This window comes from Pelmatolapia mariae, linkage group LG20, assembly GCF_036321145.2.
Source record: "Pelmatolapia mariae isolate MD_Pm_ZW linkage group LG20, Pm_UMD_F_2, whole genome shotgun sequence".
Classification (NCBI taxonomy): Eukaryota; Metazoa; Chordata; class Actinopteri; order Cichliformes; family Cichlidae; genus Pelmatolapia; species Pelmatolapia mariae.
Genome location: NC_086244.1, coordinates 32,550,444 through 32,564,705, shown reverse-complemented (window position 1 = coordinate 32,564,705; position 14,262 = coordinate 32,550,444). Strand labels below are relative to the sequence as shown.

General features: G+C 40.7%; 1 protein-coding gene across 3 annotated transcripts; it reads left to right on the top strand.

Moving 5' to 3' along the window:
* Positions 1 to 3,473: 3,473 nt before the first annotated feature.
* Positions 3,474 to 13,730, top strand: borcs6 (BLOC-1 related complex subunit 6). Of its 3 annotated transcripts, none has more exons than XM_063464094.1 (7): positions 3,474 to 3,522; positions 5,210 to 5,835; positions 6,229 to 6,415; positions 6,620 to 6,802; positions 9,401 to 9,564; positions 10,129 to 10,212; positions 10,611 to 13,729. In XM_063464094.1, exons 2-7 carry the CDS (start codon positions 5,218 to 5,220, stop codon positions 10,734 to 10,736), a joined length of 1,362 nt encoding a protein of 453 aa, XP_063320164.1. In that variant the 5' UTR covers positions 3,474 to 3,522; positions 5,210 to 5,217; the 3' UTR covers positions 10,737 to 13,729. The 3 variants fall into 3 exon arrangements, with proteins under 3 accessions (XP_063320164.1, XP_063320162.1, XP_063320161.1); XM_063464092.1 differs by having other exon boundaries at positions 5,207 to 5,835; XM_063464091.2 differs by lacking the exon at positions 3,474 to 3,522 and adding an exon at positions 3,555 to 4,202 and having other exon boundaries at positions 5,207 to 5,835; positions 10,611 to 13,730.
* The last annotated feature ends 532 nt before the right edge of the window (positions 13,731 to 14,262 follow it).

Below are 14,262 nucleotides of genomic sequence, written 5' to 3'. Positions count from 1 at the left end.
TAGTGAGTCCCTTTTTGCCTCCCTTTGCCTCTGCATCAATGCTGCCTGAGTGGTTTACAGGTGTGGCTGTTGTTGTAAAAATGGTCTTGCCACTCTTCCTCCCTAAAGTGACATTTGGTGGAGACTTGGTTGGTGCCTTATTGCTGTCTTTTATATCTCCAAACACTGGGTGTAATGCTACCTTAGCCTGCGTGTTAATAAACTTGACAAGGTCCATAAACTTAGGCCGCCGAGCTTCTGTCTCCTCTATTTCAAAGGCAACACTCCTCCACCTTCCCCTGAGTTTGTACGGTAGCTTATTCACAATGGCACGCATGTTGGCAACATTATCCAACTCCTCCATGTACTCCATGTCTGACATTGCATTGCCACAACTGGTGAGGAATAGTGCCAATGCGCTGAGGGCTTCACCATCTTCTGTCTTTATTGGAGGCCAGCCTAGAGCCTTATTTATGTATGCCACAGAAATCCTGTATTCGTTGCCAAAGTGCTCTTTCAGAAGCCTTTTTGCTTCACAGTAGCCTTTTTCTGGATCCATATGCAGACAACTGCGTATTAGCTCCCTGGGCTGTCCAGAAGTGTATTGCTCCAAGAAGTAAAGACGATCCTTTCTGCTTTCTGTTTTACACTCTACTCCATGCTCAAAGGCTCTGATAAACAGTCTATATTCCAATGGATCCCCACTGAAGATGGAAATGTTCTGAGGAGGTAGAGTAGAAAGTCTTTGTTGCGTTGCAAGGACTTCTGCAATGTCATTCTGTCGTTGCATAACAGCTAACAACGTCTGTGAAGCTTCTACGCCCGCTGAGTGAGAAGAACTGTTGCCTGAAGAACAGTGGCTGTTCTTTCTGATAGCTGGCTGATTTACCTGAGCAGAGTTAGCTGACTGAGGCTGGATGATGGGCATCCCGTTTTGCTCACCACCACAATCCTCAGTAGTCGCTCTGTGATGATCAGTCTGTACCACAGCTGGCTGCATCTGGATGGAAGATACCTTTTCATCTCTATGTGGCACATCTGATCCCTCAAACCTCTGCAAAATCTTAAGTTTAGCATCAGTTGCTGCTAAAGCAGTTCGCAATTCAAGCTCTTCCTTCTCAGCCTTAAGTTTAGCTTCTTGCTCCTCCAAAGCTCGCCGTTCCTTTAAAGCTGCTGCCTGTGCCAAGAGTGCAGCCTTCTCCAATTCCGCCTTCAAGCGAGCTGAAGATGCTGAAGATTGACCAGTGCTGCTTTTGGACATTCTAGACTTCCTAGATGCTGCTACTGATATGCTGTCAGTGGGCTGAACACTCTCATCAACCATTTTTGCTTCCTTTGTACGTTGATGGACTTCCTTTATCCAAGCATCCACACTGTCAACAAAGCTTCTCATTGCATCTGCTTTGGGCTCAAACCAATGCTGCTGATCATTATCCATGTCCTCCCTTGACACAGCTTGCTGAAATAGCCCCTTTACAGTTGTATTCAGTTCACAAAACTCTCCAAAGATGTGATTAAATTCTGTAGCCAACTTGGTTTTAACTATTTCCACATTGCCATCATCCTCCATTAACTGCAGCATCTCATTCTTTTTCTCTGTTAGCTGACCCAACTTAGCCTTTCTTGAGCCTATTTTCCTTTGTAATGCATCCTCCATCGCCTTAGCTGTAGGCTTCACCTGTCGCTTTTCCACTGTTGCTGAACCTTCCATGATTCTCCAATTAGCTTGTTCCACTTAGCTGGGAGCTCAATACAGCTAACTGCACCAATAGCCTCAGGAAACACGCAAAGGGTAGCTGTTCACATGTAGTTAGCTAGTCGTTAGCGGGTCGTTCGCTGCTAATTAGCATAACACTGTGTTGCCAATATGTCACGTTTCACTCCCCAATCTCCTCCTTATCCACGAGTAACTGCACTTACTTTTTGTGCTGAAGGGCTGACTGGTGAATCCTCTCCTCGTATTTCATGTCCCTGTGTTGCAGTTAAATTTCCAATCCAAAGACTGCGGCCGCGAGGAGTCAGTTTTCTTACGAATATTACCGCGGAAGCACTAGCTGGTAGTCAGGCCGTACGCGTGTCCTTGTGCAGTTGAACATAATCCACAAAGTCCGCTTGTAGTTGAAAAACAAACAGGCAAACATTTATTTCCACAGTCTTGCAACACAATAATCCGTTTGTATGTTCATGTACACTGCAAACACGGTAAGAAAACTGTTTGACTCCACAGCCAGTTAGAGCCCCGCTACTCCACACTCTAGCTCGTGCACGCTCCCCCCGTGCACAGTTATCATTAAAGGAACAGTACGTAAAAATGAAATAAGGAAAGAAAATACAATTTAACTGTAAATATTACGCTAAACAAAATTAGAAAGTAGAAACTGAAATTACCCATTATCTTACACTTGTCCTTATCCAAAATAATTCAAATTATTAACAAATATACACTCCGTGCAATCTGAGTAAAGTAAGAGATGATTAGACCTTTATCTTATACAGCAGTGGTGCACATTTTTCTATGATTGGCTATTTACACTGGATTTGGAGATATGTAACTGAAGAGAAGTACAAAGCCAAACCAGTACATGCTGACACTTGGCTCATGTGGCATGAACATTACAATAAATGTTGCACCTTCAAGGTAACCAACATTTCAGTTTTTGTTGCTTTTGTTCAGTTTATTTTAGTGGACTTGCTTCTTGCTTAGTTGCTAAAGCTCCACAACCCTGGGGTGGTTTGGTCATAGGCCATAACTACAGGTAAAAGAGAGTCCACCTCAATCTGTATTTGGCAGAGGAAAATCACCAACAGGTAGCTTGTAGTCGAGGAAGTTTCTTTGCAGACTGGAGACCTGCGGTGTTTGTCTCCATCTGTTGGGGTAAATAGAGAAATGCAGGATTATCATGTGGATAAACGGTTTACTGAGTTTCAGCACATATAGGAATGAAATGATGCTGATAAACTGATAAACATAAGAACACTCAGAACACAACAGCTTTTCTTAAAAGCAGGGGTGCCAGAATCTGCCTGACAAAGACATTTGTGGTCCATTTGTACATCTGTGGAAAATGTGTTTATGTATTTTGATACATTTTACAGCTTGTCCTGCTGATAAAGACCTCTCTCACTGCCATTCATACTAAACCAAAGAAACTAAGTAACAGATTAAATAGAAACAAAGTACAAAGAAGTAACAGAACCTTTATGTTTTGTAACAGGATAGTCTGAGACATTTTTTAGTTAAATTTTATAAATTATTCTTCACATTTAAACCCAAAGAGTTGTGCTGACAGAACTTTTTTCTTTCGTTCATATATATATATATATATATATATATATATATATATATATATATATATATATATATATATATATATATATATATATATACATACATATATATCTGTGTGTGTGTGTGTGTGTGTGTGTTTATTTGTTTAATTATGCCTTTTGCAGGCCGGAACATTTCTTTCGGAACTTGATGCGGAAGGATATTTTCATCGGACTCGGTTGTTGCTTACATCTGTCAGGATAGAAACTCCTCAGGTGAGTGTTTTTATCGTCTAACGGAGCTCTGTAGCGCTGCTGTATGAGCCTGTTTGTAGGTAACTGCGAAGGTTAGCACTAAATGTACGTTTTGATGTAGCCGTGTCAAACAATAAAAGCCAGCTGTGAGTGTTCTGGGAGTTGGAGGCCTGGACTGCTAATGTTAGCCGCGCTGCGCTAACGTCATTTAACTGCACTGGCAGCTGAAAGGGAGCTAGCAAGGCGACTCTGACAGCACTACGACAACTTCCTCAGCGCTGGCAGACACTTATGCTTGTCAGGGTTTTTTTCTTAGTTCCTCTTTGTTTGTCACACCGTAGTTTTCGGGCGTTGCTGTCTTAAAATCTGGAAATATAAGCTAATATGAACACTAAGGTAGCTTAGTATTGAGCTAAACCATTTAGTACGACGCCATTTCAGTCTTTATGGAAAATTGTTATGATCCATAAGTGTGTCAGCTAACACCGACGTGTTTAAATCTCTGGAAAATTCTCACAGCAGTCCCCTTCTTCTCACAGTCTAATTGTTTCCATTGTCTTGTACGTCATATGAGAGGTCAGGAGACCAAGCACATTATTCACTTATTCTACTTCTGAAGAGGAGTCAGTAAATTCAGTGGATGTACTCCTCTCCTGTTGTCTGTGGTTGTGCCTTTAGAGTTTTCTCTTTACAGCAGTAACGTAAGTCTCCTTACTCACATTAAGCATTTCTCATTGTGTTTCTACGCACTGCTGTTGTTTCTACACACTGCTGTTGTTTCTACACATACTTCAATTTCTCATTGTGTTGATGCATTTTTCATTTGACTCTGATTCATGAAAACCAGTTTTTAACACTTTTGGCAGTCAGATTTTCAGATATCACTTACCTTAATGCTGTCTGGTATTGATTTAGTGTTTTAAATCATATCAGTTTTAAAGCTTTTTCAACTATAAAGGGAAGAGCAAGGCCAGTTACACACACAGTAATAGTCGCCCTACAATATTCATTGGTCACAGATTGGATGTTATCGACTGATTTTGCTTGGTTTGACGTGAAAAACCTTTGATTGTTTTAGTCTTTTGCACAGTTCAGTCAGTGTTATGAGAAATGCCTTAACTGTTTTGAGAACTGCTTTAGGAGTGGTGAGAACGATGTTCCTGATGCATTGAAGTGATCAAGACAAACCGTAAACAGCTGCCATTGTTCAGCTACATCGCAAAATGTAGTTACTATATTCTTACTTACATTTGATAATGTGCAGTTGTGGTCAGAAATCACAAAGAAATTAACATTTTTACATCGATTTTTCTATTTTGAAGTTATTAAAGATGTTTGTTGTGTAATCATTCCACTCTGGTAAAAGACCAGTTCAAGGAGATCATTAAAAGCCCAAAATTAACGTTCATGTCCATTATGATTGTATGCAAACTTTTGTTTGCTATGCCTTTCTGCTGCATCCCATGTGCTCAAAAATCTAGGTGAGGAATCCTTTCTAATGTACTTTAGTGTTTAGCGCTGATGATTAAGGAAGGATAAGGGGATGAGATCTGTTGATGTTTTTAAAAAATGGTTTGTATGAAAAATGTTATTTTGGTATGTGGGAAAACCCTTTTAGCTCATGGTAGAACCAGTTAATTTAATTATAGATTTAAAAGGCAGAGTCACTTCCAGGTTTCCAGTAATGTTCTTTCTTTGTAATCAGCAGGCGGAGGGATGAGTCTCTCCCCTGTGATTGGCACAGAAGTGCCAGAAACGGCAAACGGGGTAGCGACACCTGTTGCACTGGAGAATGGCCCTCAAGCTCCGGTCTCAGTGAAATGTTCAAGTAGAGTACCAGGTACCGGGGAGGCATCTGTGTATGAGTCCCACATGCACACAGAGAACCATGCTGATGCTAATATGGAAAACCTAGTTCACCATGGGAAAGGCCACTTGGACACAGAGATGGACATGAATGAGAGAACCTCTAGCTTATCATTACAGAGCCCTGAAGAGGCAAACCCCTCCCTCCCCACAGTGACAGGCACAGGAGAAACAGAACTAGGATCCAAAGACAAAGACATTCCTGATGAAGCCTCTAAGATTGTGGACCCTGCTGATGCAGTTCTTCTGTGGGACTCAGCATTGCACAGGCAGTCCAAAGACTCGTTTCAGCAAGGACACCCAGTCACCACAGAAAGGCAGCAGACAGAAGCAGAGACTGTGGATGGAGGCTCCAGCAGCCAAGAGGAGGATGTAGATGGAGAGACAGAGAAACAGGATGTGGAGGAGGATGAGAAGAATGAAAACAAGTTGGAGAATCAGCGCGCCGGAAGGAGAACAAAGGTGGAAGTGAGTGGAGTGCAGGATTATTGTTCTGACATTTCAGGTTTATTAGATTGTGTGTACCAAAGAGAGCAGAGGGTAAAGGAGGAAGAGAGAATGATGTCAGCAGATGTAATGAGAACTAAAGCCAGCGCAAATAAATGTAGCTGAGTCATCAGAACATGACCTCTTTCAGACAAATTTCAGTAGGATTAAAATAAAGTGCAGCGTGCTGACTATCAATGATTGACAAGATGATTGTCGTTATTTTAGAGTTAATAAACCTAAAAGTGAGAAAAGAAGCCGTCTATCAAAGAAAAGCGTGGCCACTGTAAACGACAGGAGATATGTGTAGCTCCACATGGTTCAGTAAATTTTCTCTACTTTTTTTATTTTTTATTTGTTCTCCAAAATTTCCAGTCTTCACAACGCTACTCATCTTCAGCCCCTGGTCCGAGTACCTCCACCTCTGCTTCTCCTCCACCTCCTCTTCTTTCTTCAGATGATACCCCTTGCCCTCCTCACATCATGGCCCAGGTCTGGGTTCGCAATGTGCGGGGAATGCAGGACAGCAAGAGCCTGGATGAAATTAGTCAAGCGTGTGGAGGTAGATGTGCATCTTCCCGTGGTCTGGCTTTTTCTTCGTGTCTTTTCTAAACTGAGAAATGTATAAAATCTTTTTCTGTAAAGCACCAGAGTGGAGTAAAAAGAAGTGGAATTTGTGACATTGTTTAGCTTTTTTTCCACGTTGAACTGTGTTACTGACTATCGACAGTGTTTTGTAACCACAAGTTGTTGATATTGATTGCAGGTGGTTCAGGGGCTCGAGGAGGGGGCAGAAGTGGCCAGTCAGAGGGCCGAAGGGCCACCATCTCCTCGGCTTTGGAACTAGAGGGTACAGTCAGTCATGATGGAGACCTGACTAACTTCATCACAAAAAACCTCGAGCAGAAGATCAAAATGAGCTCCAAGCCTAGTCTGGACTGCAGTGACTGTGAGTAAAGAGTCAGAGGAATAATTGACATTATTCAAACACAGTTTTTCCCCCTTTTTTTGTAAATTATGAAAACATTTTGTATTTCTGTATTAGTTTTTTATTCTAAGTGCAAACAGAAGAAACATGCATACTGTATGTGTGGACTGTATACAGTTTGTGCTGGTGTAGAGGACATGTAGATAGAGCTCTTTCATGACTGCTTGTACTCTCCCGCTGTAGAATGTGGCATTTCAACAGGTTATTGGTATTTGTATAGCTAGTGGGACTGAACTGCAGTGACAGTTGTCTTCTTTAAGATTCACAGCCTGCTCCTCCTTGCAGAGGCAAACACGCCCAGTCAGCGACTAGTCATCATTAATGCATAGCTTAGACCATAATAAGTAAATTGGAATTGAGGTACTAATTTAAGCAAATTAATTGCCATGGTTGGTTATCCTATTATGAACTGGCTTACTTGAATCCCTTAATGGCCTGTGGGGTCATTCAATGTCAGTTGATCAAATGCATACAATCTGATCTTTGCAACTCAGATTTGCTTGAGAAAAGAATGTGGACTCTAAGCTGTATAGTTTACAGCTCTGTGTGTGGGCTACATTCAGACCTACAGAGACAAGTTTACATATAATGATGATTGCTTGATTTCACTACAATATTTGGCTGTTAGATCTCTGATAGTAGATTTTACCTAAGGCAAACAAAGGCAGGTGCAACAGATTTATGTAACAAGAATAACTGTCAGACAAATTCCATTTTATCTTTTTTACAGGTTTTACTGGTTTGGGCCGTTGCTCACGTCAAGGTTGCTGGGTCAGAGCTCTGAATAGTTTGAGCTTTGGTGTCTTTTCCTTTCTTAGCTACTTTATAATGCCCATGTTCAGCTGGGTGTGGTTGATTTCGCCCCCCCCCCCCTTTACAGTTTACTTTAGCAAACTTTGTGTCTTCACTCACAGTGAAGAGCCTCCACACTTCACAACATGGTAGCATATGGCTGTCAATGTGCGCACGACTTTTCGTGTGTGTCGCTGTGCATGTGTTGCCCATGCATAAACCAGACCGGCTCGTGCATGGGACATTCCCGAGTCTCACCAGCTGGAACTTGTCAGAGCAGAGAAGACTAAAAAAATCATCCTTTTCTGGTCCCTGGCCTATCGATCGGTGCATCTCTAATAAATGTATAATTTTTCCTCCGAGCGTGCAGTAGCTGCAGTTGACTGGTTTGCTGTTATCACACAATGTTAATGCGGTACAAGCTAAGCGATTCATGTAGTTGCTATTTTTTTGAAGTTATTTATTTTACTTTCTGTCTCAGTAGATTGAGTGAAAAATCATGTGACTGACTCAAGGAAAGATGATGTGTTTATTCAGTTAGGAAGTGCACCATATATACAGATTGTTACAGGTGAAGAGTAGTTAAGTGTTGAAACATCACTTGCTGCAGCAAATAATGAAATACAGCAAAGCTAAAAACATGAATAATGTCAGTGATGGTGCTAACATGAAGCAACAAGCCATTCTAACAGGTAGATACTATACACTGTGTATGAACACTATCAGGTTTATCCTGTCTTAGTGATTCTCTTATGTGCTCAGGAAATGTTTCTGCATTAAGCTTTATGCTCATATCATTGAGAATAGTGTGGGAAATCTCTAAAAGTTACACTTTTGGTTAGTGAAACCCTCCACCAGTGCTTGTTTCCCTTCAGAGTCCTCTCTGCATAAGATTTTATAAGCGTAATAATTAAAAGGTGATTTTGTTCTTCCCCTCTCCTCATCTTCCCGTTTTCCTGTGTGATTAAATTAGCCTAAGTCTGAGCTGTGGGGAGACGATGGAGACCCAACCCCAGGAGAAAGTTTTTTGTTTCTTTTTCCTCAAAATCCCACACATGTGCTGCTGTCTCAGAAATTAAATCATCTATGTAGGTTCAGCAGGTCGACCTGGCAGAGCTTGTGCATTAGCAGCCATCCGTCTTGTCAGATTTTGCTGGAGTAAGACACAGAGCCCCTGCCCTTCACTCAGAAACCCCCCTGGATGAGAGTGTCAGCTAAACTGGCCTCTCAATTTAAACACAGGCCACAGTCAATATGTCCTCTGTGGCAGCTCATTCTCTCTACCTGCTGATTCAATTAAGATTGATGACGCACAGACCTTGTTTAGACTGAAGGGATTTGTTAAAGGTCCTACCACAGCCCAACAGAAACTTTTCAGAGGTTGAAACTGTTTTTGTTTTTAAATTCCAATTTATTGACTGGGGTTTGTTTAATCCAAGGTTTAATTACTCATGGCACTCTTGGCTAAGTGTATCATTTGTTTCAATTTCTGAGAAACAGCCAAATACGAATGTTTCATTTTATTCAGTGTTTCTTTTTTTTTCCTTCTTCACTGTAGTTATAGTTTAATTTTGCACCCCACAGGTCCGACTAGAATTTGGTTCACTGCATTTCAGCCAGAAGGCATAAGCTTATCTCCTCCACCAGTGTCCATAATTTTACACTTTATAGATAATTCTGCTAATGGCTTATCTAAAAAAGTATATTCTATATTAGCTATATTAGCTGTTCTATATTGTATATCTAATTTATGATGACTCTCACTAGCGGACTGTTCGGGTCCTATTTACCGAAGTCGAGGGTTGACACGGCGACCAGCCGATATTCCACCCATTGATCCCACCGTCCTTTTGGACCTTCAGAGACACACCCAGGAAGTGGCACACAGTGTGGAGGTGATGATGCGGAGCCTCAATGGAACCATCCAAAATGTGAGTCTTAGTAGTTCTTTCTTCAAATCACCCTGTTTATGCTGTCTTCTGAGTCAGAAGTGTAACACGTACACGTCGTTGAAGTCTGTGTATTACGTAGTAGTTTAAGGTGTGTATGGGTGTCACAGATGTCAGCTGAGAACAGCATTGCCTGGTGATGAGTCTCGATTTCTGCTTTGGATTCAGATGGTAGGGTCAGAATTTGGCATAAACAACATGAAAGCTTCCTGCCTTCCATCAACACCTCAGATCACAAGTTCACTGTAGTCACCAGATATCAATCCAAAGAGCATCTTTCACATCATGGATGTGCAGCCAACAAATCTGCAGCGACTTTGTGATGCTTTCATGTTGACATGAATGTTCCCAGCACCTTGTTGAATCTATGCCATTAAGAGTTAAGGCAGCTCTTAAGGCAAAAAGGGGTCTAACCCTGTAATAGCACTGCTGAGGGTGTATGTAGATATATTACAGGGTCTTCATGTTTTATGTTACTATTTTATTTCTCCCCTTTTGTTTTTGTGCTATTGTTTAATCTCTCTCTTAACCCTCTCTTTTATGCAGATGACAGCTCTGAGTGTGGGATATATCCAGACCTACAGAGACTCAGTGGACAGCCTGGGAGAGTCTGTAGATATGAGTATAAAGGTGACATGTAATTTGTGTTTTTGTGTCTGTTCCTTTCACATAATGTGACAAGTAAAGATTGCTGTTTGCTGGGTCCACCAGAGCATGCATTATAAACCTTTACTACCTAATTAGCTAAATAATAGTGATAGCCGAGCTTATGTCATTTTGCTGGATTTTCCTTGGACACGAGTTGCATTTATGGGTTGGATGTTGTATTGCAGTCGCTACATGATACGCCACTTTACAGAATTTTGATTTAACAGAAGGCATTCCTAACTTGTGAACCTGAAAAGAAACTGTTAATGAGGAAAAACCTTAAATCAGGACCACAGTGGGAAACCCCCTCACATTATTTTTTTAAGTACAAATTATTCCTTTTCTGATAAATTCTGTCGTCCATGTTTTTGCCTCCACAGGGCATGTATACACTAATGGCTCGCTGCGAGGAGTTGGATCGTTCCATGCAGCCCATACACAACCTGGCTACGCAGATACGCGATATCAAGCGCACCCTTGACACTCTGGAGGCAATTTGCAAGTAACACCATAAACAAACATCCCAGATGCAAAGGTCTAGCATCAGGCGCATGTGTGCAACCCACCCACCCATGTGCAGGTAGCACACACACACATACTGCAGCGAAGACACCCGTGGAGTCCGGGAACTGTTGCTGCTCGGCATGTTGGATTATTGGCACTCCTAGTTCCTCTGGACTGGCTTACACGTTCCTCATGTTTGTGTTGTGAGATCTCAGATGAACTGTGCTTATTTCGCTCTTCAGGCTGAGCTTTTTCCTTTTCACAACATTTACGCTGTCCAAGTTGTCAAGAAACAAAATCTCACAAATTAACCAATTTTAGAGACACTTGTACCGTGGACACATGCACATGGACAGATCCTTAAAGAAGGTGGGATAATGGGCTCTTTTTTTTGTGTTTTGTTTTTTCACTTCACCATCTAAAAGGAGTGAGTTGGTCTCCGTCCAGCCTGCTTGGTTCAGATTGCACTAACCTCTGTTCCCCACATGGAGGTGATGTTTCGTTCTCCGTCTCTCTGCCACTGGAGAGGCAATAATAAACTGCTCAGAAGGCGGTGACTTTTGCACAGGAACAGAAAGTCTATTTTTTAATCTTATGCAACAAGGATCAGATTCTTTCACTGCAAGCGAAATTACAGTTGTGTCATGTCTGTTTGTCCTTACGTGTTTTGTGTGTTTTCAGTTTCCTTAGCATGCGTGCTTGTTCAAAAACACTGAAACTTTGTGCCACTGGGAACCAGTACAGTCCGTACTCTGTCAGTGCAGTCCAAGATGATGTTGAGTACATAACTGGAAAAATATGTTGTGCAGCCTTCGCAGTGGCTTTAAATATTACGTGTAAGATTAACAGCTTCAGGTATTTAATTTCCTTTGACTTTTAGATGCCATTTATAAGGCTGGATACTGACGTTCATCTCCTGATTTTAATTCTTCATTATTCAGCTGCATCAGATCTTGAGAACCTAAATTCTTACATCCTATAAAACTGTAAAACTAAGTAAAGTGCATCTGATAGGCTAAATTGTAAAACACAATCAAGGGGCAGCATTATTGTGCGTAACTTAAAAATAAAAGCATTGTAACTTTGAGCACATGCAGGGCTGAATGTCTGATCTCATTCTCGTTAGCACTGTTTGTGCTGAGACGGCATCAGCCTGATATCTGAAGACAGCTGGCTAGCTTACATTAGCAACCCAAGAGACTGACTGGATTAAGTAAATTCATGACTTACATGCCTCCATAACTTGTAGCTAGAGATAACATCTCATCTTGTCATCAAACACAAACCAAGGGCTCAGATCAGTGTGCAGTCTTCTTTTTTTCAGTCTGTCTCCCTCATGATTATAGTCGTGACTCAATGTGGCTGTGATTTTATAAAACAAGATTCATGTGCACATTGTGAAAACTCGATTTCCAAGGTTTAAACACTTTACACTCTATGCAGCTCTGACTGAAACCACTTAGAAAAATTAACCACTGCAGCCACACAAAACTGAGAATAACGAGAAAAAACAAAAAGCAAAGATTGATTTCCAGTGAAATCTGAAGCTGTTGAAAGTCTTTTTATTTCCAGGCGAGTAACTACAAAAACACTGCTCAGTGTCATTAATTGTATCGTGTTTGGTTAGGTTCCTGTTCACCCAATTTAAAGAAATGATTTATGCATTAGAATAGCTCCATTCAAAAACACATTTTAAATCCATTAAACTGCTCTTGAAGAATGATTGTGAGGGCTTTGCCAGCTATGGACTTAAATCAGCTGCTAAACGTGGTGAATGACTCAAGTTGGAGGTTTTGTAGCTTTCTGTTTTACTTTGGTGAAGATGGGTACTTTTGCATTTAATAAATGTGTTTGAAACATGGAAAATCAAATGCTAAAAATGAATTTTGATTCACAGTTCTGACTTTTGATTGCACCGAAGGGTTGGAGAGAAATTACTCAGACAGCAGATAAGCTGTTGTGCAACTTTTTATAATGTCAGCATAGTGGACACAGTGTTACAACAAAAAAGAGCTACGGCCTGTGGATGTGAGCTAAGGTGGTTTACTTAAGCATTTATTAATTTACCCAATGATAAAGCCAGTGAGTGCAGCGTCGCCCTGCTGTTGTTCCCAGCCTTTCTTAATTTAATGAAAAGTCTGCTGTAATTGCACTTGTAGGATTAATCTAGATCAGAGTATGTGTTGAAGATCTTCATTCTAAGAAACCTTATTATAGATGTCATTTGGAATGAGGAGTCTTGTTTTGGTTGTCTTACACTGGACTCTGCATACATTTCTGTCAGTAGCGTTTCAAGATTGATCCAAACCAAATACTGAGGTCATTTTTAATCTAAAATGTTGTCTGAGCAATACTGTAAGCAAGGTAAGTATACATTTTAATCTTGAACATAATATTGAAGCTTAATTCAGCCATTAAATCACTTTTAAACGTCTTTACGAAGTGTCATATGTGGATGTGGAGCTCAGAACAGCGCATTAACTCTGCAAAACGTGCCCCTCTATGCCGCTCTGCACTTGTTTTCATCAGTGCGGTAAAGATCAAGCCAAAAAATACATTCAATTGGTTATGATGGCTGTTTGTGTAAAACTGCTCTTTGGTTTCTTAATTACGTCCCTCGAACCTCGTTGGAAAGGGTTTTAGCCAGGAAATGTTATTAAAATTTCAAGATATATAGTAAAGTTAATATTCATCCAGGTTCCCTCAGTTATACTGACATATACCAGTACATGTGTGTAAAGATGTAAATGCTGTTTTGTAGGAGAGTGTAAAAAAAAAAAATGTTACTGGAAGACTTGATAGATATTTGAGGCAAGAGAAACATCATAGAGCTGTGATGTAAGAGAGGAAATGTCATTTTCTTGTTTTGTTTTTTAAATTCAGTTTTACAATCAGAGGCACCTGTGTACATATGATCTCTTTCTGTAACTAAAATGATTTAGATACCCTTTGTCTTGACTGTATATTTTATTGAAAAATAAATTTACAGAAGCTGCAAAAAACCCAAACATTTGAAGCTTTTTTTTAATAGAATACCACCTCCAGTATTCTGTTACAGTCCTGTTTAAAACAGTCCTGTGATTAAAAATGAATCTTTACTGCTGCCAGAGGACTGTAAGTAGCAGTCATGTGCTGCTAAGCAAACACGCATGGTCATGAATAAACATGATATAATGAGAAGGAGGAAAGACATCAGCAGTGAAGTAAAGAAAAGAAGCAATTGTTGCTGCCCATCAGTCTGCAAAGGGTTAAAAAGCCACTTGCAAACAATTTAAAGTCCATCATTCTACAGTGAGAAAGATTATTCACCTTCCCACGAATGGACATCCCAGCAGATTCACCCAAAGTAACTGTGTGATATGTTCTGACTCAGACTCTACAGGCCTTAGTTAACATCTTAATTTTTCAAGTTCATGACCCCACAGTTAGAAAAAGACTCATCAGACTTCAGGAACAATGTCCTTTGGATAGACCAGATCGAAGTGGACATGTTTGGCTATATTGCACAGCACCACGTTTGGTGAAATC